Source organism: Cannabis sativa, chromosome 5, assembly GCF_029168945.1.
Source record: "Cannabis sativa cultivar Pink pepper isolate KNU-18-1 chromosome 5, ASM2916894v1, whole genome shotgun sequence".
In the NCBI taxonomy this organism is placed as follows: domain Eukaryota; kingdom Viridiplantae; phylum Streptophyta; class Magnoliopsida; order Rosales; family Cannabaceae; genus Cannabis; species Cannabis sativa.
Genome location: NC_083605.1, coordinates 71,984,568 through 72,010,835, shown reverse-complemented (window position 1 = coordinate 72,010,835; position 26,268 = coordinate 71,984,568). Strand labels below are relative to the sequence as shown.

The window sequence follows — 26,268 nt, the reverse complement described above, 5'->3', positions numbered from 1 at the left end:
TTTATGAGTCTGACTTCTTGAAACACCTTCAAGCCCGAACTCCCTTCGTCTTTGAAGTGTGAGTGCTTACTTCCTCGCGAAGTAAGGCTTCAACAAGTCTTCTCCCGAAGACCAAGTGCTTACTTCCTCCCGAAGTAAGGCTTTATCAAGTCTTCTCCCGAAGCCCAATCTCTTGTTCAATCAAGTAGTTCTTCACAACCTCTAGGACAGAGTAAGAACAGAAATAAACAACTATAACCTAGATGAACAACTAGGCTTTCACAAAACAAAGAAACACTCTCTTCTCTCAAAAGATAAATGCAAAAAATGAATAATGGAAGAGGTGATCCGAATGGATGCTCTCTAGGCTCTATTTATAGAACATAGAAACCAAAGAGACAACCACAAGTTCGAATCTACAGCTGTACAAAAACTTTCCTAAGAAAACACGATCTGCTACAGAGGCTGACGCAGCAGATCACATCAGAATCGGTAAACTTGCTAAAATTGGGTCCGATCTTCTATCAATGCTTGATTCCTGCCAAAAACAGATTAGATATTCTGATTGTATTAAGATACAATCGAAATCAATAAGGAAAAGGCAATAATCAAAGTTTCCCTAAAAAAGACAACTTTCCAAAAGAGAATTTCTTCTCTTTTAAGAAGTTTTCAACAAAGGAAAATTCAGCTGAAAGTGCAACTTTCCTAACAAGAAAAAGAGCAACTACAATCCGAATTTATAAGGCAAGAAATCGAAAATGAATGCACAACAATCTTACCATAAAAGGAAAAAATTATTTTGTCAACTAACTTGCCAAAAAAGGACTTTACAATCTCCCCCTTTGGCACTTTAGATGAACAAAATAATTTTTAACATAAAGTACCTGCAAGGCAAAGTTAGCAAGAGCAAAAGAAACTACTCCCCCTGAGTGACACACTCGAAATTGTAAAACAACATGCTAACTTTTAATCCAAATAAGTTCACAAGTACTAAACACAACTCCTACTGGAAAAAAAGTCCAGAATTGATAAAAACAAATTGAATGCTCAATAAAATGCACATTAATTAAAAAATATTTTGACAACTAAATTGCCAAAAAAGGACCTAACAGACATAACCCCATTTCTAAAAAAAAAAAGAATAAGACATGACTATTTTATTAAGAATAATTAGTAATTTTGTCTCCTGAACTTTTACATTTGCAAAAAAATTGGTCATTTTATTAGATTTCATCTCATTATGCGCATAAATGAATATGTAGTATTTCGAGAATCGATCCACCACCACCAAGATAGACCGAAACCCCTTTACTTCTAGAAATCCCACATTGAAATCCATGCTTATTCACTGCCATGGTTTCTCAGGGATTGGAAGAGGTTGAAGCAACCATGCTTCTTGCCTTCTTTCTGTCTTATCTTGTTGACATACAAGACATGTCTTCACATACACCTCTATGTCTTGCTCCATTTTCGGCCAATAGTAAGACTTCGACAGTAAAGCTAGCATCCTAGCCACACCCGGGTGACCAACCCACTTAGGATTGTGGGTTTCTTTAAGCAATTCCCTTCTTAAAGTGCCTCTGTTTGGTACAAATAATCTGCCACCCTTGGCATAGAGAAGTCCATCTTCTTCCCGGTACCGCACCAATTCTCCATTTCTTGCTTGACGTGTATTTGTAAATTAGTAATTTTGCCCTCTAAATTTTGACAACTATCAAATCGTACCATCTCAAAATAAAAATGAGAAAGATTCAATATTTCTTTCTAGTAAACTTAAAAAATTAATTTAGATCGTAAAAAAAATAATTTTGAATGATTAAGAAAATTAAAAAAAATAAAATTTTAAAACTTATTTACTTATTATTTAAAAAATTATTTAGATATAAAAAAATATATTAAAAATTTAATTTTTGTAAAAACTAAATTTTATAGGAACCTGTTTGAGTCTTTTTTTTTTCTTTAAAAATCTAGATTTGTTTAAGTAGACTTATCCAAGCAACTATAGATGGTGCTTCATTGGTGAAGACCTTAGTGTCATATTTGGTGTGATATTTATTGTTGAATGATTGAAGTTATTACATTAAAAGTAGTAAATCCTACACCAAATTAATAATAAATGTAGATCAAAATGTTACCATTGTTAAAGATTGATCTAACAATAAAAGATTACATACTATATACACGAAGAGTGTTTAGGAGATTCTCTTTGACACTCACTCTATAAATTAGTAACAAATGTTATCTTTTGATATTAGTGTATTACAACTGCCTAAACAATAAAATTATCCTACTAAAGTTGCGAGTTCGTGGTGGTGATGGTTTGAAGAAAGAAACAGAGAGAAAGATAGGAGAGTGAGAGAGAGAGAGAGTGCGTGAAGAAAGGGAAAAAAGGTGAAAAAAAAAACATTGTTTTTTATTTAATGATTTTTTTTAATTTTTAGTTAATTTATTTTTATTTATTTTAAATATTTATTTACGTGAGTCAGTAATATCATGTTTTGTGTCCATGTGGACAACATTCTACGTACACGTGGACATCCAACTTAGCAGATAATTGCCAAAAATGAATGGAAATGGGTAAATGCTAACAGAACACGAGTTTTGGAGTTTTTGCCGTCAAAATTTGAGTTTTGATGATTAATTCTTAGCAAAATAAAAGTATTGAGAGTTACATTCAACTCTAAGTTAAAAATTAGTAGGATAATTTTATTGTAATGATATAGTTATAATAAGTACAAAAAAATTAATCTCAAAAGATTACATTTGTCACTAAATTATAGAAAGAGTGCAAAAGAGATTACAAAAGAGAATCTATTTAGCACTCATCTATATACATTTACATGCCTAGTTGGAAAGATATATAAATTTTTACACTCAATCATATTTTTATGTAGTACTTTTTAAGAGAAATAAAATTTATTAGATAATGTTTGGTTCACCGTAATGGTAATCGTTCGTAATGGTAATGAATATGTGCATTATATTATTTGCTTTTTTCTTTTAACTTTTGTAATCCATTACAATATAATGGTTATTACATTGAGTATTGTAAAAATGATTACATATCATAACTAATGTAATCCACATTACAATTACACTCCATTATAAAGAAAGAAAAAAATATTTTAATAAATATATAGTTAAAAAAAAAAGACAAAGGTCTACATTATTTTTTTTTTTTGAATATTTTATAATTATAAAATAAAAGCAATAAGGTTATTTTGGTTAATATAAATTTTATTTCATTATATTCTCATACCAAACCAAACACAATAATTATGATTACAATGTTCATTCTAACTACAAACCAAACATTTTAATCAATTCCTATTACCATTTATATTCTATTACATTACCATTATTATTATTATTACTATTCTATTACACCAAACTAAATATCAATAAACTTTGGAAGGGTAAATAGTCATGAAAATCAATACAAATAAGTCATTTTTATATGGGGAGTCTCCTTAAAAAATTATAAATCCACCTTAATATTAATAAAAAAAAACTTAAATTTATTTTAAACATTTACTTCTAATTTTTTTTTTTCACATTATTTTGTATATTGCATATCAACAAAATATCTTAATTTCAATAATTATTTTAATTTTGTTTTCATATATTTTTCTATTAAATAATATATATTTTCTGTTTTTATTTTATATCTGTGTTTCTTTAGAATGTGAGAAGGAAAAAAAAAGTTAGTATAAATTAAAAATATATATTTTATACCAAATAAAAATAATAATAATATATGGTGCCTTTACAAAATTTCTCTTTTACAATAATAAGATATGAAATAGGAAGATAGTAAGAAAAACCAAGTGAATTAATTTCATATATATAGTAAATTTATCATATTTTTAACAACATTTTAGATAATTGAGGTCTAAGATACATATATAGTAAAGTTATGTACATAGATCTTGTGAAGAATCACTTAAAAGTGAAAGTGAATTCAAGGGCACAACATGAATTCCTTGCTATGAAATTGGCTTCAAGCCAATAAAGATACATCAAAGAAGGTGGGTTTTTACAATTGAACAAAACATTGGGAAAAAAAAAAAGGTCAGATAGAGACATGAGAATTTAATCTTCAACAAATCATCAATCAAAAACATCTTTCTCTGATATTCTAATATTTCTTTGGGCAATTTACACTAATGTATACATTATATAATTTTATTACAATATATGTGCAAAATAATTTATTTTCATATAATCATACATTTTATCTATTATGAAGAAAATTATTTTCAATTTATTATACAATATATAAATGGTAGTATTTGATTATTTGATTTATTATCACTCATTATTATAGTTATTGAATGATGATATATTAGTAATTATTTTATATTTTTATATAATTTTAAAAACCAACCATTATTACAAATATTGAAAGTTTGTATTTAGATTAAATCACTATTTAATTCTTCTCTATAAAACAATTATTCAAATACATACTATATCCAAATACAATATACTTAAATTTTAAACATTTATGTTTATAAAAATTATAAAAAGAAGATTAGTTTTTTTATTTATTTATTTACAAGTGTTTTCTTTTGATTTGTATTTTTTTTTTATTATTATTATTTGTGTTATAAATGTATGTAATTTTTTTTGTTTATATTTTGTTGATATATTATCACATTTTTATTTATTGTAAAATATATGATTCTTAATATTGATTTTTTCCATAAATAGTTTTGTGTTCATTAGGTAAATTATATGCATATATACTTATCTACAATTTATATTTTATTTTTTCTAATTAAATAATGTTTGAAGTTTATAAAGTTATGTTTGTTTATTTATTTTTTGATGTAAGAATTGTTTTTTAATAGATAAATTCGTTCACTAACTCATTAGAAAATAATCAACATATAGAAACAATAGAAAAAAAATATATATTTATTTTAGTATAGTATAGATATTAGCTATGTCTATTTTTATGTTTACAATTATAATAAACATACCAATAATATAAAATATTTTGTATGTATATATGTGTTTATTTTATTTTATATTAATTTAATAAACAAAATAATAATATTCACATAGGTTTATTATATCACTCTATGTGTGTCATGTTTATTTTTTAGTAATTTTTTAGAAAATAAATAATATACATAAAAAAATTTGTTATCATTTTTTTTGTGTCCTGTTTATTTTTTCTAATTAAATAATATTTGGAGTTTATAAAGTTATGTTTGTTTATTTATTTTTTGATGTAAGAATTGTATTTCAATAGAAAATTCGTTCACTAACTCATTAGAAAATAATGAATATATAGAAAGAAAGAAAATATATTTATATTTTAGTATATAGTATAAATTAGCTATGTCTATTTTTATATTTACAATTATAATAAACATACTGATAATATAAAATATTTTGTATATATATGTTTATTTTTTTTTTCTATTTATTAAACATACTAATTTAATAAACAAAATAATAATATTCACATATGTTTATTATATTACTCTATGTGTGCCGTGTTTATTTTAGTAATTTTAAACATTGATTTATATTTATATACATTAATGTTTATAATTTTTATATTGTATTTTATTGAAAAAAAACTTATTAAATTATAATAATTCATACTAAAATAGATAATAAATATTTATTCTTTAATAAAATAAATATTTAATTTGTTTATTTTTATAAAACTATTTATTATTATTTAATTAATTTTACGGAATTATTTATTTTGAATTTTAATAAACATATTTTATTATTAATAATTTTTAAAATATTAATATAATAAACATAAGGATAATATATTATAAAATAATATTACAAACATTAATTACATTAATCTATTTATGGTAATTAGTTTAATATTTATATTATTTAATGATTAAAATGTATGGTTTTATGTAATAAGTTTTCAAAATGTATACATTTTTCAAATAATTTTTTTTTGCACATTTTTTGTAATTATTTTGTTTTTGTTGTACATTTATGAAAAAAGCCCTATTTCTTTTCTCTAATACTTTCTTTATACAACCCTTCTTTTAAAGTGAACAACCTTCAAACCTTTTTGCAGCACTTGACATGTTGTAATTGGTTCATACAATGGCAGATTATCTAATTCAGTCCTTAAAATACTCAAATTGGAGTTAAACTTCAATCAATATTGTGAAATGGGCCATTTTCATATTGTGTTTTTATATACATATAAGTTATACATACATACATACATACATACAAACACACTTTAAAAGATGCAATTAGAAGAACTACCCTTATTGAAATATAGCAAGTACACAGATTTTAATGAAACAGATAATAGAAATTAAATATAGTTGCCTAATCAATCAAGCTAGTTATAACATTATCATTGATTTGAGAAGGAATAATGGGAGAGGAGATCATATAAGGCTCCTCAAAAAAATTATTTAATCAGTTTGATGTGCTGAGATAAAAGATATTTCAAGCTGCATTGGTAGAATTACCTCCTTTCCTATCGAGCTCTTCGAGTACCTCCCACAATTTCGGGTCAGCATAATCTTTTATAAGTAAGGTTGGTTTGGCTTCCAGAAGTAAATGTTCTGGGTTTCTGATGGTTATACCAACAACAGGCATACCAGCAGCCACCCCAGCTTTAATCCCAGATGCAGAATCCTATAAAGAGAACTTGGATTAAACTTGAAACTACCTAAAAAGGGTATTGATATGAAAAACAATACAAACCTCAAATATAAAAGTGTGATCCTTAGATGCCTTAAGTATTTCTAGAGCCTTCAAGTAAGGTGCTGGGTGTGGTTTGGCATGTTCACATTCATTCCCAATTATCACAACATCAAAAAAATCTGTAAGCCCGAGACTTGTGAGCATGAGTTCAGCATTTGGTCTTGGAGCGTTTGTAACAGCAGCGCGTTTCAGACCACGATCTTCAACCCATTTCTTCACTTTTTCAAGACCACCTAGAGGCTTCAATTTTTCTGCTCCAAGTCTGTTTCATCGATCATTAAAGAAAATACTTCGTCGGGAACATAAAAGGAAATTCTATGTAAGTGAGCAATGAAATTTACCGGCGAAACATGGCTTCCTTGTCATCTGTAAACTTTAAACCGCGTTCAAAATCATCAGGGAAGAGTAGCCTAGCTACATCATCATTGTGTTTGCCAGCAATATTTTCGATATAATAATCCTCAGTAATGGGAACTCCTCCATTAAATCCTATCTGGTAAACACTAAACACATCAGGTTCTTGTTAATCACACCCAACCCCAGGTGAAATTCATTTTGATTCACAGATTCAAATTCATTAAAAGAAAACTTCTCTTATAAAACAAGAGTTGAACTATGAACATTGTCAAGTTGGGATATAAATACAAGTGTAAACCATTATGGATTAAGCTAGTAAAACATAATTCTCTGACCTCTTGAAGCATTTCATAGAAAGCCTGATAGTGAAATGGATCTGAATCACATAGAGTTCCATCAACATCAAATAGTACAGCTTCTAGTGGAGCTAATCCAGCAAACACATCCTTGCTGGTTCAACAGAAAAAATAAAATGAAAATCAAAGCAGCTCATCTCAAATTTATGTAATTACAAAATGGTAAAGGTTAAAGCTTTGATGGGTTTTGTGTGATTCAGAATCTAAATATAAATGGTCATGAATCTGAATATAGACAGTGATAAAAACACATTTATTTATGATTTAAAATACTTGACTCAAATCTTAATTACATTAGTGTCAATTCATATTCATTCCAAAATGAGATCTTGTCTTTTTCCCCCAAATATGAATTTGGCCCCATAGATTCATCATTGAACATTAGCTAATAAAAGATAATACATTTATAATTATGTGATAGAAAAATGCAGTGAAAAAATAAACATTATTCATCAAAAAATGTCATGGAAAGGATATAAGAATTGAAAAACTAGCAATACCCAGATGAAATTAGGATTAGAAAATAACAAAAAGTAAAAGAGAATTAATTACCTGTTGGGAAGAGAGTTTTGAGGAGAAGAAGCTGTCATTTTGAGTTGATGAGGAAAAAGAAATATAAGAGGAAAGGATCGAAACGCTTAAATATGAGCAAAAGGAATCTTTAGAGAATCATATTCATCACCCACACACATGCACTGCAGATGCTATTTTTTTTTTTCTTTGAATTATTATTATTATTTAGGATATTTACGTGGAAAGGCACTCAATATTTATAATTATAATACATATATTCAAATAAAACAAGTAAGAAAAGTATTTTATCTACAATCTACAATTTTATTGAAATGGTACTGTTTTGATTATTAAATGCCAACTTAAAAAGTAATAACATATTATTAGACTACGTATTAAATAATTATTATTTATTTTATTTTTTAATAAAAAATATACAAATTTGAATGGAAAAGGATTTCTAACAAAATTTTAAAATAAAGTATTTTTGTGGCCACTTAATCTATTAAGATTATATATAACAATTACAAATATTATGAGATCTCACCAATATCCTTTGTTATTTCAGATTTTTTTTTCTTTATTTATTTTTGTGATTGGATTAATAAGAATAAAAATGAGAGGAGAGTGAATTCGTGTGTGTCCTTTTCGAATTTAATCAAGGAGTTTTCTTTCTTTCAAAAATTTGTACACTCTAAAAGAAATCATTCAAAAAGTATTCTCATATAAAAGTTTTTAAGTTTTTTTTGGGAAATTTATGGTAAAAGTTTCATAATATAGTTTCACAAAAATTAGTGTTTTATGTAATTATTTTAGGAGTTTTTACAAAAATACTGAATTTTAGGTAAGAGTTTATAATTTTACTGTCACACAGATTTTTTTATAAAAATACTGTTTTTCCAAAACAACAGTAAAACAATAAAATCGAATAATTAACACAACAGTGGAACAACTAAAAAATAACCGTGGAATAACTATGAAAACTTAACACAATACACAATATTAAAAAAAAAAAACACACTATTTTTGAAAAAAATTCAGTTCCACTCCACAATACAAAAGTGAAAAAATTAGAAATTTCTGATGTGAAAATTCCATTATTTTATGGAATATTTAAAAAAAAAACACACTATTTTTGAAAAAAATTCAGCTCCACTCCACAATACAAAAGTGAAAAAATTAGAAATTTCTGATGTGAAAATTCCATTATTTTATGGAATAATTACATAAGGCACCATTTTTTGTAAAATATTTACATTTTTACGTTCAAAGAATGTTTTTTTACATTTTTACGGTTTTCCAAAAAATAACACGAAAACAATATAAAATCAATAAGAAAATAACATAAAAATAACGTGAAATTAACATCAAAATAACAACAAAAAAACAACAAAAAATAGCATACATATAACAAAAAATTAACAACAAATAAACAAAATTTTAATATAAAAGACCGTATTTTATGTAAATAAAATCAAAAAAATCGTAAAAATGTTTAAAATTCTGTAAAACTGTATTTTTATATTTTTTTTTTTTGTTGTTTTTGTGCATTTGTGAAATTAACCCTTATTTTATCCTATGTACGAAAGTATCACGTATGTTGTAGTTTGAGTTAGCCCAATACGAGAAGCCCAGGCCCAGGCCCAGGCCCAGATACAAAACCAAAGTGGGTCTGATTATCTTCATCCTTCCGAAGTCATGGCTCTCTCTCCGTTACTCTTTCGACTTTCTTGGGTTCTGTCATTAGGTAACCTTGAAATACCTTCTTCAACCTCCTTCACTACTGATCGGAGATCGGAGATCGGAGGTTACGAATTCCGTTTCACTCACTGGCTGCCGGATAAACAACTGTTTCACTCACAACAGGTACTGTATTTACGTTTCTCTTTGTCTGGTTGTTTGAGTTTTCTCAAGTGATTCTCTCTGTTTTGTTGTATAGAGTTGTTCTACATTTTCCATTCTACAGGGATATGAGTTTGTAGCTGTTAAATAAAGCATGTTCCATCTTGGTTCAAAACTTCTACAGGTTATTAATTGGTAACTAGTCGATGAAGGATTGAGTGGAAATGGCGGGTTCAGGGTCGAAGTCTCTTAAGGAGTATCTAAAAAAATATGAGAGCAATAACGAAGATGAAAATAAAAAGAAGAAGAAGAAAAAGAAACAGCAGAAAGCTAAGCCAGATGCCTTAGGTGTTTTAGTTGTTGATGAAGATCCGGTTTGGCAAAAACCAGTCCATGTTGAAGAAGATGATGAAAATGATTCTGCTGGTAGGTAGTGATTGACTGAATTATGATGTATGTATTATTCATTTATTTGAATTCATAGAGTTTATAAAGTTATGAATAATCTTTTTGGTCTTCTCTGTAGGAGAAGAAAAGCCCCAAATTGAAGAAGATATTGAGGTTAAAAGAATGAGAAGGCTTGAGCATTTAAGAGCCCTTCGTGCTAGTAATCCGATATCAGAGGATGGAAGTGGTTGGGTTACTCTCTCTCCAAAAAATGAAAATTTGAGTTCTGATTTGTCTCCACCTCGTAAACATTCGGCTAGAAATGACACGCCTTCACCTGAACTCAAGCCTTCTGAAGTAGATAATGACTTTTCACCACCACGGCACCGGCGAACACGCCACCATAGTCCATCACCAGAACCTGATAACCAGGACTTGTCTCCACCTCGTAATCGTAGAGTAAGAAATGACACACCTTCCCCTGAACGTGATAGAAAACCTATTAAGGAAAGTGTGGATTTGTCACCCCCTCGGCAGCGGAGGAAGCGCCATCACACTGAGTCACCTGAACCTGACAAGGGTCATGTGCCTTCAGACCTTTCACCCCCAAGGAGAAGTAGGAATGATGGTAAGGAAATTGAATGATTTCTTTTCTTTCTTTCTTCATTGTTAACATTTGTATGCAAAACTGAGATTTGAACTAAGAAAATACTTCACATTATTATTACTTGTTTAGAAGACTTAACAGCTTGATAAATAGTACCTAGGGTCTTTTCATAGAACACAGGTTTTATTAATGAATAGCATGCATGCTCCGTCGAAACTTGTTCTTACCATTCACATATGTCTTTGTTTCAGATCTTTCTCCACCTAGAAAAAATACAAGGCAAGTGTCTGCTCAAGATATGAAAGAGGAGCGGAAAACTGGTTTAATTACTGGTCGAGACATGAGAGATGAAATTGCTAGAACTAAGAAGCAGGATCTTATGCGGTAAGCATTTCCTTATGTCACAAGAATCCAAAATTCATTTACATTTGCTATATCAGGTCAGTAACACGAGATGACTGAAGCCAAAGAATCATAAAAAGTTGTCACTTCTTCCTTGTTCTGTTATAATCTGATAGAAATTATATTCATTAAAGCCTTTGGTTTTCTTTTATCTTCCTTTCAGATATGTAGTTAGTTAGTATGGTTACTTAGCAGCCTTCTTAACTATTGGCTTGCATTCAATATACTGGGACAAAAAAGGGAAATATAACCTTGCTCAATACCTCATAAGTTACTTTATCAATTTTATCTTCTTTTTGTTTTCTTGAACTTTTTTTGGTCTTGATATATATATATATCCACTTTTTGTAGGTTTCAAGACATGGACCCTTCAATAAGTGGCCGAGGTGCAGAGCCTGTATATCGTGATAGGATAAAAGGTCAGAAAACATTTAATTATTAGTTCATTCTCCTGCATTTATGCTTCGCCCATGTCTCATTTAGATATTTTGCAGGGGTACGTATAACAAAAGAGGAATTCTTGAAATCGAAACAAAAAGTAGAAGACAAACCGAAGGTACTTGCCAAAGTTGATATAATATTTGACTATTAGGTCTTTTTCTCACCAACCTTTGATTATGGTAATAAGAAAAGGGTGTAGATAGTATCTGCTAATTTGCAGTATTACATGTGGGGCTATGATCTATCTCTTCATTATCACCCATTTGTTTCGTTATAACTGTTTAGATGTTTTTCTTATATTATAGCTCTGTAAGACAACTAACAGTATAGATATCTTCAATTGACTTTGCAACTTTATTGTTTCTCTGGTTTTGATGGTCATTTTTTTCACATGTCAGGAGATAAAGTTGGAATGGGGCAAGGGGTTGGCTCAAAAGCGGGAGGCTGAGGCTAATCTTCAAGAATTAGAACTTGAGAAGAATAAACCATTTGCACGGACTAGGTAGATTCTAAAATACTTGCTGCCAAAAGTTATTTGTGGTTTTGTTTTGTGTTCATAATGGTCATAACATCATCTTTATTTGCAGGGATGATCCAGATATTGACAAAATGATGAAAGAAACATTGAGATGGGGCGATCCGATGTTACATTTGGTAAAGGTAAGTCGATAATGAAGTAACTATAGATTGTTTAGTGATGGAATCTACCGATTTTTAAATGCTCACTCATTACCATTTTCACACAATGCAGAAAAAGCAATCCCAACCTGCTCTCTCTAACTTCGGGGATAATGAAAAGATGAAAGAATCAGGATTTATTATTCCTCAGGAGATCCCTAATCATAGCTGGTTGAAAAGAGGATTAGATGCTGCGCCAAATCGATATGGTATAAGACCAGGAAGACATTGGGATGGTGTTGATCGTAGTACCGGTTAGTTGAAAAAATAAAATAAAATCAATCTAGTGGGAACAATATCATGGACTTAGCAGCATTTCTAATATTTCAATTTGTGTTTGTAGGATATGAGAAAGAACTATTCAAAAGGAAGAATGAGAAACAAGCTACCGAAAGAGAAGCTTATCTTTGGTCTGTAGCTGATATGTGATTGAATCAGGCATCATCCATTGGCAATTTGTATTCTTTGGGGGATTGTGGATGCCTTTCGTTAGTGAACAGCCGAAGCTTGCCTCGAACAATGACGATCCAGACTAGAATTATCAGCAACCAAATTGGACTCATGGTCACAAGTGTTGTTTCTTCTAGTTATTTGCTATTGGTTGGAACTTAATTGAGAGGCAAAAATTACAGAGTATTTCTTTATCTTACCTTTTAGGTGCAGTTTGTGCTATCATATCAAAGTAATATGTATACTATTTGGTATTAGTTTCAAAACAGAATTAGAGAAAAATGTCCCTTTCAAAATTAGAGAAAAATAGCCATTTTTCATTCTTCCTAGTTCATTATATTCTTTTGGCTATTTTTTCCTCCTAATTTACTCTTCGTTATTATATACAAATGTAATTATCTTTCACCTTAGTTGCCTAATGTACTCCATAAATTTCTTTAAACAACCATACTACTTTTGACTAGTGCTGGAAATACAGGCTCGACTATTTGACACGGTACGAAATTGACACGATCAGACATGCAAAAGTTTGAGCTTGGATACAACACAACACAAAAATGTGTATAGACATGACACAACACGAAAAGCTTAAAAAATGCACGACACTTACATACAAATTCACTAACTCGAAAAACACAACACACATTAAGCTTGAAAAGTATGTCACGTGACATTAAAAAACCCCTATAATAATAATAAATATGTATTTGTTAATGATAAATGAGTGAAAATAATAATAACATTTAAATATAATAATATTGTAATTTAATAATTAAAACTATTAAAAAAATACAAAAGTAAAACTATATATTAATTTATTTGTAGTGTGATAACAATTTGAGTTTTATAAATAAATATTCAAATTTCAATAATTGTAATATTTTTTTTTATATGCATTGTCAATAAAATATTGTTAAAAAATTATATAAATATAATTAAGATTATAAAATATACTTATAAAAAAATTATGAAAAAGTAATGAACGGAATAAAAAAATAAGCTGTCTTATTTAAGAAAAACAGGTCGATACAAGCAAAACAGTGCACAACATGAAAATATTGAGACTACATTTTAAAAATATTATCATAACACGACACGATCCTTATTTTAAAAATTATGGAAAAATAGAAAAATATTGATCGAGCCAACACGACACACATAAATTTACAGCACTACTCTTAACTAATGAATGGTTTTTTCTTTTTATTTCTCCTATAAATATGTAATTTTTCATTAATATTTACGTATGAAATAGATTATTTGAATATTATTTTTTATATTGTAAATTATCTAAAATTTATTAAAATTTAACAAAATATCTTAAATAACTTCCACGAGACTATTAAAAAAATTACATTAAAATATTGTTATGAATGCTGAAACAGTTTGAGATAAGTGCATCATAATACATGTAAAACAAATACAATAGATAGATAAAAATTATCTTAGTTGATTAACATATTTTTTTTTATAGTAAATTTATCAAAAAAAAAGGTAAATACCATTTTAGACCCTGTGTTTTGCAAAAGTTACAGATTGGACCCTGTGTTTTGTTAAATGACAAAATGGACCCTGTATTTTCTAAAATAGTAAAAATAGGACCCTCAACTTAATTTTTAACAACTTTTTTTTTAATACAACCAACTTGAAGACAATACTTAATACGAACAGATATAAAACATTTAAACAATTTTGTCATAACACTTTTAGATCGGATTATAATTAAACTTTATTTTGACAAAAAATTAATTCAGGGTCTTATTTGTACTATTTTAGAAAACACAGGGTCCATTTTGTCATTTAACAAAACACAGGGTCCAATTGTTAACTTTTGTAAAACAGAGAGTCTAAAATGGTATTTACCAAAAAAAAAATGATTTTTTTTCTCTTTTAATGGAATTTCTTGAATGAAATTTCCTTTTAAAGAGAACAGAGTAAGCTCTTGCCGCCAAAACACAATTGGGAAGAAGAGAAAAGAAGATATGTCCGTACGACTGAAACCATCGAAATCAACACCTCGTTTGTCATCGATTTCCATCGAAAAGCTTCTCAAATCTCACAAAAACCTTTCCACACCCTCTCCAAGGCTCTGGCTTAACCAAGAACACGAACTCAATGATCTAGGACTCCCCATTTTGAAGCTAACACATCCTCTTCTCCGAGCTTTGGACTCTTCCAATGGTTTCAGAGAGTTCAACCAGATTCAGACCCAGCTCGTTGTCTCCGGTCTTCTTCAAAATTCTCTTGTTGCGAGCCGAGCTATTAAGAAGCTCTGCTCTGCTCCCAAGACTCTCCCTCGTGCTGTTAACGTATTTGATTTCATTGATGAACCCGACGCTTTTCTCTGTAACACCATTATGAGAAGCTATGTTAATTCGAATGATCCGAATTCTGCAATCGGGTTCTACTACGAGAAAATGGTGGGAGGTAAGAATGTTGTTCCCAATCATTATACTTTTCCTATATTGATTAAGGCTTGCGCAGGACTTGGGTCTTTGAGAGAAGGGGAGAAAGCTCATTCAAGGATTGTGAAATTAGGGTTTGAGTTGGATTTGTTTGTTCGCAACTCGTTGATTCATATGTACTCTTTTAATGGTAGAGTTGAGGATGCTCGTGTGATGTTTGATGAAGGGTCTGAGTTGGATTTGGTAAGCTGGAATTCCATGATTTATGGCTATGTGAAGAATGGGGGTCTTAGTGTTGCACGTAATCTGTTTGATGTAATGCCTGAAAGAGATGTTTTTAGTTGGAATTCTATGATTGGGGGTTATGTTGAAATGGGAGATATTGAAGCTGCTAGACAGTTGTTTGACGAAATGCCGAGTAGAGATGTCGTTTCTTGGAACTGTATGATTGATGGGTATGCTAGGATGGTGAATGTTCTTGAAGCTTTTGACCTTTTCGAACGGATGCCTTTGCGGAACATAGTTTCGTGGAATATAATCTTGGCTCTATATGTGCGTAGTAAGGATTATAATGAGTGCTTGAGATTGTTTGATAGTATGATAGAAGTAGGAGAGGTGAAACCAAATGGAGCTACTCTAATGAGTGTCCTTACTGCCTCTACAAACTTGGGAAGGCTTGATAAAGGAAAGTGGGTTCATTCATATATTGAAAGTAATAGGATTAAGCCAGATGTATTACTTTCTACTGCATTGTTGACAATGTATGCAAAATGTGGGGATATGGACATGGCTAGGAAAGTCTTTGATTTGATGCATGAGAGGAGTGTTGTGTCCTGGAATTCTATGATAATGGGGTATGGTATACATGGGAATGGAAAAAAAGCCCTGGAAACATTTTTAGAGATGGAAAAGAAAGGTCCTTTGCCAAATGATGCAACTTTTATTTGCATTTTGTCAGCATGTACACACTCAGGAATGGTTTTGGAAGGTTGGTGGTATTTCGATCTTATGCAACGAGTTTACAATATTGAACCAAAGGTTGAACATTATGGTTGCACGGTTGATCTTCTTGCTCGGGCAGGTTTGGTAAAAGATTCAGAAGAACTTATGAGAAAGATGCCAACGGAGGCAGGACCAGCCTTATGGGGATCCTTACTTTCAGCTTGTAGAACTCATTCAAATTCAAATCTTGGGGAGATTGTAGCCAAGCGATTGATTGAGTTGGAACCAACAGATATTGGACCCTATGTGATGTTGTCAAATATATATGCATCAGAAGGGAAATGGGCTGATGTTGAATGTGTTAGGAAAATGATAGCAGGGAATGGGTTAGAAAAGAAAGAAGGGAGAAGCACAGTCCACATTGAAGAAGTTGGATCTGAATCTTCTCTGGAAAATGGTTCATTTCATAGAAGAAGTATGATGTACTCAATGTTGAGTGAAATGGGTGCTCAGATGAAATTTTCTTGTACAAATGCTCATGAGTTAGAGAGTCTAAATACTTAATCTAGAGAAAAAAGGCTCTGCTAAAGGACTTTTGGAGATGGAAAATATTGAATTTGAATACTAGACCATATCATATAAAGGAAGACAATGTCAGTAGGAGAAAATAATAAATCTGTATGCATTCAAGACAGCAAATTTGGATGCATATCCAGCAGGTAGCCCTTTATTAAGAAAAATTTGTGGCTATGTACATAAAACATATGTTGTTCTTTATACTTTGTAGCTCATAGTCGATCCACTGTGAAGAAAAATAATTTATCATTTTTTGGGGCCACCTTTGTTGTATTTTAATGACAGTTAATATAACTTTGAATTTTCTCTTTATTGCTTTAAGGAGTTCTAGTTTTCGAGTGGTATGCTTCTTCTGCTTCCATATAGTTGAGAAAAATTGGGCTATGATGCTACTGGTTTTCTTGATGTGATCCTTGCCATTGTTTTATAACAAGATTTGGATGTTTAAAACACATTTTTCTTTTTATTTTATTAGTAATATCATGAAAAGATTACATTCACAACTTCAATGACACTTTTTATAGCAGCAAAACAAAGAAATTTAATCAAAAAAATGAAGCACGCCATTACAACTATTAACAGCAAAAACCATGGACTTATTTTATGGTACTTGCTAAAGACATAAAAATAATAAATTGTTGCAGATGATTCACTTAGTTCACTTGAACTCCTGTATCATATGTTTCTCCAGCTTTCCATTCTTCTGGTATGTTATTCACAGGTACAACCCATGACTCGTCCTCATCATCACTGAACAGCATCCTTATTTGCAGAGCTCCACTTGGGGGTGAGTTTGTTGTCCATACCGATCCTTGACTCCTATCCAATACTTTGCAGACAAAATTTTGAGTCTGCACCAAACATCATCACAGTTTTCTTTAGTTGAAGTTAAGTTCACACAACGTGTAGATGACGAAAAGGTATGATATATTTGTATATTAGTTATTGTGAAGGAAGTGAAATAGGTACCTCACAAAGCTGCACAGCAGTGATATCTTTCTTTCCTTGTTGATAGTATATGACAAAAGCAAAATAGTGAGGGTAATTGCTGTTCTCATCTATTTTGATTGTGATATTTTTGTTGGGGTAGCTGCAAGAAACACTGTTTATATGGACAAAGAGAAAGAACACTATTAGTTAAGTTTCATAAAAAGAGGGAAAAGATGTATATGTTTTTGAACAGTTAACAAGCTCTTACCGTCTGTATTCAATATCAACCACACCAAGGGATAACAGAGATGATTCTGTGTCAGTAGTTTGAGCCATCCGACGAAAGGCTCTACTGCTCATAATGAAGTCTGTTCGATCACCTGAACCGTGGTCTGTTACAACGACGGTAACTCCTTTGTCTGAGCAATATGCACTGTTACTGCATCTCACCTGTCAAAGAAGATCAAAATGAGTAAGTACATGGCTTAATATTTTCATGATTTTGATGTTTAGATTCAGACTCACCTCGTAGCAAGCACCACAGCCAACTCCATCTCGATAGAGATCAGATACTGCAGAGACAAGTCCATCATTGATGGTTGCTCCAAACGAACCATATCCGCATCTACCAGCTGTTAAATCAAATGAAACAAAGAAAAAAGTGTTAGGTAAGCATGTATATTTACTGGTTGAAAAAACACAAAAATTATTATGGTTTTCTTTATTTGTTTTCTCTTATCGAAATGCCTTACAATCAGTTCCTTTCTCATCAGAATTGGAATAGTAAGATGCCCGGGATTGAGTGAAACAGTCATCACAGGTAGAAGCTTTTGCCTTAGCATGCATTATTAGTAGAATTGCAAAAAGGAAAGAGAGAGAGGTAAGAGAGGTTGCTGCCATTGTATAGAAAAACTTAAACAAAAGCAAAGGAATGTATGAATGACAAGTTGGTATGCATGAAACTGTAAATATGTCACTATTTATAGAGATGTAAAGAGACTAATCTTGTTGTTAAATCATGTTTACACCAACTTTGACTTTTGCTAATAGTCCTTTTGAATCAGAATAAAATGCTTTCAAGTGTGATAATCAGCTAGAAACATTGACTTACTTAATATGCTATATTAACAAAAAGTATTCAAACTAATTAAATCAAGTTTCATATTAAGTTCATGAAATTAACTCTAGATTTTTTGCAGATTTGGTTCACTGTATTATTGTTTGTACAATATTGGAAGTTGCTATCTTTTCTTATGTGACAAGTATACATAACATTATGGATAAGCTGGAATAAAATGGAATGAAATTTCCTTCTCAAGACTTGGTCTTGTTTACAATTTTCCAGTTATTTGACCATGACAGGCAAATTATTTTGACTTGCCTAACAGAGAGTTAAATCAAATATTGAAATTGAATTGCTTGATTTGGAAATAAAAGGGGGGAATTAGGTACTTATGCACTAAAGAGAATCATATTATGTAAATTGCAATGCATTTGGTTTCAACAGAAAGAATTCAATAACAAGACATTCTTGGTTTTCTGCCAAAACAAATTTCAAGTTCTAAGTTCTAACCATGAATTGCATACTTTCAAAGAATTAACAGAGCACAATTAGTCTCATAATCATAATTAGTTGACATATAATGCAAATTTCTACCTTAAAATTGTATTTTAAATATGCCATCTACTTAGAATGTCAAAGCAATAAAGTATATTTTATTTTAAAGTAAAATAAAGAATAACAGAAAGAACAAAGGCTATTTTGTTTTGTCCAAGCCAAGCAAATGTCTTGTTATGGTAATAAAATATATTAGGGATACTATTTTTGTCTCTATTAAATTAATAGGGACATCTATGTTTTTGGCATTTTAAGAAAACATATTTTTTCATATGACATTATTTATTATAATTATACTAGAGGCATCCGACTCGTTTTTAAAAATTCTAAATAATTTATAATTTTGAAAATAAAATTTAAAAATTCATTTACACAAATATTTGAATCATAATTTCAATCCTATAAATTATCCTCATACACAATCAAATTTTAATTATAATTTTTGTAAATACTAAAAATAGAGAGGTTCCAAATAATGTTCCTACATTAAAATTATTTATTATATAAATATATTCCATCTTAAAGTTAATACTTGTAGTATGTAAGTTAAAGATTGTGTACCATAATGTTGAATACAATCAATTAACACGTTTTCGTGGGTAGAATTTGTTAGCAGACATTTGAGAATATACAGAAGTAGTTAGCTAGCCATAATCTATGTTATGTTATGGTATGTTTATAGGTGAGTGGAGATGAAATCAGTGAACCAGATCAGGCATGACATGGAATCCACTTGTTGGAGTTGGAGGGATTGTGCGGCAGGCCCATGGCTGCTCTGCTCTGCTAATTTGAATTTGATTGGTTTAACATTAAAAACAGATAGTGACATGAATCACTCACCATAACCAATATATGCAAGTTCCTTTGGCATACAAATACAAAGATCTATGTTGCTATTTGAGTAGGGGACCTCCATTATAACATTTCATACATTCCTATACCTCAGGAAATTTATGAATCACAAGTTTTTTTTTATTATTATTATTTTTTTAAGATTCCCTATGACGGAAAAGCAATCTTGCAGATAGACGCAAGCGACAAACACAGGGGAGCAATTCTACTGGAAGAAGACGATCGTGGCAAACGCAAGGTGTGCGGTTACAAAGATTCTCAACTGCACTACCATTCCACTCTTAAAGAAATACTAGCGGTAAAAATGGCCATCACAAAATTCAAGTTCCACCTCATTGGACACAATTTTCTAGTGGAAACAGATTTTTTCCCATTTCAAGGGATGCTCACGTTAAAAAAGAACAAAGCAGTCAATGCTCAACTGCTAAGGTTAGCCATGTGGTTCTCGCGTTACACGTTCGAAATCAAACTCATCAAAGGAAAAACAAATGTGATTTCTAATTTCTAGGCAAACCTATTATAAATATGATCAACTCACACACCAACAATCCAATCCCACTGATCTACATGGACAACTTATCGCTTATCATCCCTACATTTCCCAGTGATGCAAAAACAATTGTCAAAAGCAAAAACCCAAGGGTTAAAGAAATTCAAAGAGCCCTAGAAGTTCATTCCACTCCTGTCAGGGGATATGGAAAGATAATATCCGCAGAATTTGGCTTCTACCCAGACTACCCATTTGCCAAACTGTTACACATGAAAAATAACATATTCATGCCAAAAAAAATGATAGATCTATACTAATACTTGGCAAGTTCATACACTATTGCGGTCGAGATCCACACGGTAGGGCTCCGAACATCAGTTCGTAGCTATATCCAACGCCCTGACCTCAGGCCTGCCTACCAACATCCAATGACTATGTTGCAATGGTTCAAAATATTGCCCGAATGGGACACACTCCTTACGCAAAAGTGGGAAAAAGTCCGTAACAAAAGACCCGTGGGACTCAATTGCCCAGTCACTAAAAACATGACAAACCCATTGCGCTGCTTCACAATTTTGCTACTCATGCTACATGTTAATCCAGATTTGTCCTTTACAGCAAGTTTCAAAATACACAAGTCAAGCGAACACCCACTTGTCGTGATAGGTAGCTCAGAAGCAAGACAACTGGAAAAATACATGTTTGCCATTAACATGGTGATTCCAGACGCCATCTGGCCAAAACCTGAAGAGGACGCACCATGGGAATACAATTTGCCAGAGTATCTCCAACGACTAGAAGAAGATATGAATCATTATAAAAAACACCACGTTGAAGAAAACGAGGTTGACTAGAATGATCCTATCTTTCAAGATCCGCAATACCCAGATACTGCGTGTAACTGTCCATTCTCACTCAATGACCTTGATGAAGAAATATGTAGGAGACTGTCTATTTCTCCACCTGTCAACAACAAACCCATTGCCTCAACAAGTGGCAACAAAAGAGCAAGTCCTTCATCAGCGTGGCAAGAGGACGATAGTGACACAGAAGACTACATGAATCTCAGTCCCTCACATGAGCCCATTAACAAAAATTGGTAAAACTCCTTAACCACTGCAAAGATACTCACTGTGTTTGTGACGTGTTTGTCCTATGCCAATAATGAAGTGGACATGTGACTCCTGAAAATGTCAGTCCATTGTTTCGTGTGTCTTGACCAGTGACTACTCACAAGATCAAAAGAGATTTCCTCTCGTAACAAAATGACAACTAGCGACAAGGAATCATTCAGACAACAGAGATTCCTCTGGTCCTCTGAAAATGTCATCTGTTTGTAGTTATAAAAAGAAGAATCTGGAATGCCAGAGATTCCCTACCTAAGGAAAGATATAATTTAAGTCTTTAACGTTTTCTATCTTTAATAATTAAGGTTTGTAATGTTTTCTGTATGTTGAGGGCCTATATATATGGCCTCTCATTTCTGTTAAGGGGATCAAGTTTTCTAATAATAAAAATCTTATCTATCTTTCCAAATATGTATTTCTAAATCTCATCTCTGGGCTATTTCTCTACTAGGATAGATTATATATAAGGATATTATCAGTAGCTCTAAGACTACCACCCAGAAGATATATAAAAGCAAAGATAGTAGGTGTCAATCTCAAAAGCATAACCTACAAAGGCTAAGAGGAAAAACCAATGTTAGGGAAAGCTTGAGTTTGATTCTAACTGTATGGATTAGCGTTATATCTCTTTCTACTGCATTTCAGTCATATCTACTACACACTAAATGGTAATACCAACTTATATATATTTATTATTTTGGTGTGACTAAATTTATCAGAAAAAAAAAATATTTTTTATCACACATTGTTCATGTGTGAGTGATTTGTAAGATTTATACTACACTTAGTAGCTACCAAACCTTAACGCATGATAGAGTTTTGGTAATTAGATAAATAATACGTTGGTACTTGTACATATATATTTGGTAAAATTTGTTGTGACAATATATATTTTACAACAAATTGTAACTTTTATAACTAATATATTTAGTTATAGACTAAACGACAATAAAAATGTATTTAATTATAATCTTTTCGGTTCATTCATAAATTTTATTGTGACTTGTGAGTAAAGTAATTTTTTTTAAGTTAAACTCTAGGTTGAGAGGTGCTATTTGATATATAGGTTAGTGGTGTTGAGATGTAAAGGGTGTTTTTTGTGGGGGTATGTTTTTTCTTTCTTGGTGGTGATTGGGGCGAGACTGTGTTGTTTGCTATTGGAGGTTCTGACATCGATAATCTATCGAGTATTGAGTGGTTCTAGTATCGAGTTAGGCTCTACAGGTGTCTATGTTACTAGGGTTGGGCTTCACTGTGCAAAACCTTGCATTCCATTCATCTCTACTTTTCTCCTATTCTTTTTATGGTTTCGTTTAATTAGAGTTGGAGATAATAAAATAGAATAGAATGTAAAAGAATTAATTTTCATTCAATTCCTTCGTTTTGTTGCATTTTAAAGTATTTAAATGATTTTTTCACTAATTTAAAAGAATAACTATTCCATTTTAAACTAGAAGAAAAGACTATTCCAATGCAAGATATAAAAAATTTAATAATATTTTTACTTTTTTTTTTTATATACATTTTAAATTTTATACCTTTCTATTTCTATTCCTTCCAACCAAACACACCCACACCCATAGTATATTATCTTAGTTTTTCATTTTGATTTGGGCACCAATTATGAAAGATTAACAATAGACCACTTCAACACTCTTCTTGCTTCATTTTTCTTAAAATAGTGCAATTAAAACATGTATTATGTAATGTAATATTCCATTTACAAATATATTCAACAATTCCAAATTTATTCCTTCTAAATGTAAGTCAATATTATTATTCTACCCTTCTGAGATTCAGCTCACTCTTGAGGAAAAGGGGAATAAAAAAAGAGAATCAAATCATAAAGAAGAAGATGATAGTAATAATATTTTTTCTATAGATATATGTATGTAGCTATGAAGCTACTGTAACAATGTCATAAATAAGAATGATATGTTATGATTCTCAAGTGAAATAGATAATGAATGGTAAGAGGAGGACCAACACAACAAGGCTCCTACAAAATTATTGTCATTTTTCCAACTTCAAAAAGTGTTTCAAGCTTCATTGGTAGCACCATTACCTCCTTTCTTATCAAGCTCTTCTAGTGCCTCCCACAATTTCGGATCTGCATAGTCTTTTATAGTGAAGATTGGCTTTGCTTCCATCAATAACTGTGCTGGGTTTCTAGTGGCTATACCAACAACCGGCATCCCAGCCGCTACCCCGGCTTTTATCCCAGACACCGAGTCCTACAAAACGAGACAACTTACACTATCAACAATACCCTCTTTAGCTTTTATGGGACCTATTCAAATAAGTTCTTGGAGCCTTATGGACAAATGTTAATCGGGAGGGAAGCCTCTTCGGTTGAGGCACCTTGGGCAACAGCTTCAGCTGCCCCACCCTAAAGACGGCCCTGACTATCATGGAAGTTTGGATAAGCTTTTAGATTGCTAATAAAAGGGCTGTGGTGAAAAAAAGGAAACAAACCTCAAATATGAAAGTGTGATCCTTAGATACTTTCAGTACTTCCAGAGCCTTCAAGTAAGGTTCTGGGTGTGGCTTGGCATGGTCACATTCGTCTCCAAGAATGAGAACATCGAAAAAATCTGAAAGCCCAAGAAGTGAGATCATGAGTTCAGCATTCGGTCTTGGAGCGTTTGTAACAGCAGCGCGTTTTAGGCCACGATCTTCGATCCATTTCTTCACTTTGTAAAGACCTTCCACAGGCTTCAATTGTTCTGAAGCCAATCTGGTATGTTACATAATCGAAAGAATTATTTAGCTTGGAGTTTCAACAGAAATTCAAGGTAAATGAAGAGTGAAAAACTAAATTACCTGCGAAACACAACTTCCTTCTCCACTGTAAGCTTTAAACCTCGTTCGAAATCATCAGGGAAGATTGCCCTGGCAATGTCATCATTATGCTTACCAGCAATATTTTTAATAAAGAATTCATCATCAATAGGAACTCCTCCATTATAACCTATCTGTTAACCAAACAAGATTCACATTATTAATCAACTTTGACTAATATTTCTAGTATCAGGTTGGGTAAACTTCATTATTGTCAGTATAGATTGTCAATTAGAGAGTCTTGAGTGTACATCATTCTATCATTTTGGTAAAAGAATTAAAGGATTGTGATTCGGGAGATGCGATTGACATACCTCTAGAAGAATTTCACTGAAAGCTTGGTGGTGAAGTGGATCCGAATCGCATAGAGTTCCATCAACATCAAATAGTACAGCCTCGAGTGGAGCTAGTCCAGAGAGAGAGCTTTTGCTGATTCAACAAGAGAAGAATAAGGCAATTAAGGCAAAAAAGAATGAAACTGTAAAAGGTTCAAAGGCAACTCATCTCACAACAAAGTACAAAAAAATAGCTTCTACAGTTAATAATCCCATCTAACATGGTTGAAAAAAGAAATTAAAACTTCTCTGGTATTAAATCAGGTATAACAATATATACAAACTTAGATAGTAATAGTATTCATGTTCAAAAAATTGAGAGAATAATCTACTAAGCAAAGGAAGAACATAATTCTGGAATTTAGAAAAATTTAGCTTTTGCTTCAGAAAAGTGCTAATATATGCAAAATTGGTATCCTATGACCATTTTTAAGGCACAATCACAAATAAAGATCAATCTAGGCATAAGGTATATTATAAATGAAACAAGCAGTATAAAGTCTCATTTAAGATTGCAAGTATTGACATCTTTTTGGTCCTACACACCATCAAATCTGATTAGATACAAGAACTATTAGACATTGATCAATTGATCTCAACCCTCAATTCAAAAATCTATCATCTGGGTCATACATTATACATACATACTATAACTCTTTCCACCCACTTTCTAGTCTAGTGCAACTAAATCTACAAGAAATTAAAGCTCAACGTGAGTAGCAACATCTGATGAAAATTGGGTATGAAACCAAAAACCCTTTTAAGAGATTAATATAAATATACATATATATATTATACAGAACAAATTATCAGTATGGCCCCTGACATGCAAACCACTAAACAATTTATATATATACATACACATTATATAAAGATGCCATTTTGGAATAAATTCAATACAATATGGTTACGGGCAATGAAACTAAAACTGAAGTATGTAAAAGAAGAAAAACCCAGATGAAATTTTCAATCAAATTTAAATAAAAAGATTTCATTACCTGTTTTCAGGAGAAGAAGAAGAGGCTGTCATTGTAAGTAAGTTTTTTTGATGGAGGATAGAGAGAAGAGTTCGTATTGGAATTGGTTTGGAATATATAAATACTATTATTATATTATAGAACAAATAAAGCACAAAAGGAATCTACCAAGAATCAAAAAATAAAGACTCATATGTTCTTTCTATGCACGTGAGTGGGAAATTTTTTTTTTTTTTTTAATAAATATGGAAATACTAAATTGGTCACTTAATATTCTTGGTGGAGTTCGTGGTAGCCCTTCTTTGGGAGTAATGGATATTTGAGAGCCTTATTGGATAAGAGTATTCTTAGTAAGTATTAGTAGTATTTAGTATCATTTAGAAGTGGTGTTTTATGATAAGTTAGTGATAAAATTATTACTTTAAGTTATATGAGACTTAATACTTAACTGT

The 26,268-nt window shown here is 31.0% G+C and overlaps 5 protein-coding genes across 7 annotated transcripts; 2 read left to right on the top strand and 3 right to left on the bottom strand.

Moving 5' to 3' along the window:
• Positions 1-6,213: 6,213 nt before the first annotated feature.
• On the bottom strand, positions 6,214-8,232 carry LOC115717425 (haloacid dehalogenase-like hydrolase domain-containing protein Sgpp). Its single transcript, XM_030646411.2, has 5 exons — positions 7,956-8,232; positions 7,383-7,497; positions 7,032-7,183; positions 6,691-6,952; positions 6,214-6,621 (listed from the first exon to the last, which is right to left on the bottom strand). The coding sequence occupies exons 1-5, from the start codon at positions 7,991-7,993 to the stop codon at positions 6,430-6,432; spliced, it is 759 nt and encodes a 252-aa protein (XP_030502271.2). The 5' UTR covers positions 7,994-8,232; the 3' UTR covers positions 6,214-6,429.
• A 1,373-nt stretch (positions 8,233-9,605) lies between these two features.
• LOC115716404 (uncharacterized) lies at positions 9,606-13,133 on the top strand. Of its 2 annotated transcripts, none has more exons than XM_030645190.2 (10): positions 9,606-9,782; positions 9,943-10,184; positions 10,285-10,773; positions 11,004-11,136; positions 11,506-11,573; positions 11,649-11,710; positions 11,994-12,097; positions 12,183-12,255; positions 12,347-12,527; positions 12,617-13,133. In XM_030645190.2, exons 2-10 carry the CDS (start codon positions 9,983-9,985, stop codon positions 12,700-12,702), a joined length of 1,398 nt encoding a protein of 465 aa, XP_030501050.2. In that variant the 5' UTR covers positions 9,606-9,782; positions 9,943-9,982; the 3' UTR covers positions 12,703-13,133. The 2 variants fall into 2 exon arrangements, with proteins under 2 accessions (XP_030501050.2, XP_060971926.1); XM_061115943.1 differs by having other exon boundaries at positions 9,610-9,782; positions 9,883-10,184.
• A 1,572-nt stretch (positions 13,134-14,705) lies between these two features.
• LOC115718170 (pentatricopeptide repeat-containing protein At4g18840) lies at positions 14,706-17,093 on the top strand. The gene has a single exon (XM_030647132.2). The coding sequence runs from the start codon at positions 14,706-14,708 to the stop codon at positions 16,632-16,634; it is 1,929 nt and encodes a 642-aa protein (XP_030502992.2). The 3' UTR covers positions 16,635-17,093.
• On the bottom strand, positions 17,090-18,694 carry LOC115718171 (expansin-like B1). The gene is made up of 5 exons (XM_030647133.2): positions 18,329-18,694; positions 18,102-18,208; positions 17,845-18,026; positions 17,616-17,748; positions 17,090-17,497 (listed from the first exon to the last, which is right to left on the bottom strand). The coding sequence occupies exons 1-5, from the start codon at positions 18,474-18,476 to the stop codon at positions 17,300-17,302; spliced, it is 768 nt and encodes a 255-aa protein (XP_030502993.2). The 5' UTR covers positions 18,477-18,694; the 3' UTR covers positions 17,090-17,299.
• A 4,825-nt stretch (positions 18,695-23,519) lies between these two features.
• Positions 23,520-26,179, bottom strand: LOC115715640 (haloacid dehalogenase-like hydrolase domain-containing protein Sgpp). 2 transcript variants are annotated; one of them, XM_030644299.2, is made up of 5 exons: positions 25,838-26,179; positions 24,819-24,933; positions 24,487-24,638; positions 24,139-24,400; positions 23,520-23,897 (listed from the first exon to the last, which is right to left on the bottom strand). In XM_030644299.2, exons 1-5 carry the CDS (start codon positions 25,867-25,869, stop codon positions 23,703-23,705), a joined length of 756 nt encoding a protein of 251 aa, XP_030500159.2. In that variant the 5' UTR covers positions 25,870-26,179; the 3' UTR covers positions 23,520-23,702. The 2 variants fall into 2 exon arrangements, with proteins under 2 accessions (XP_030500159.2, XP_030500160.2); XM_030644300.2 differs by lacking the exon at positions 25,838-26,179 and adding an exon at positions 25,701-25,795.
• Positions 26,180-26,268: the final 89 nt, after the last annotated feature.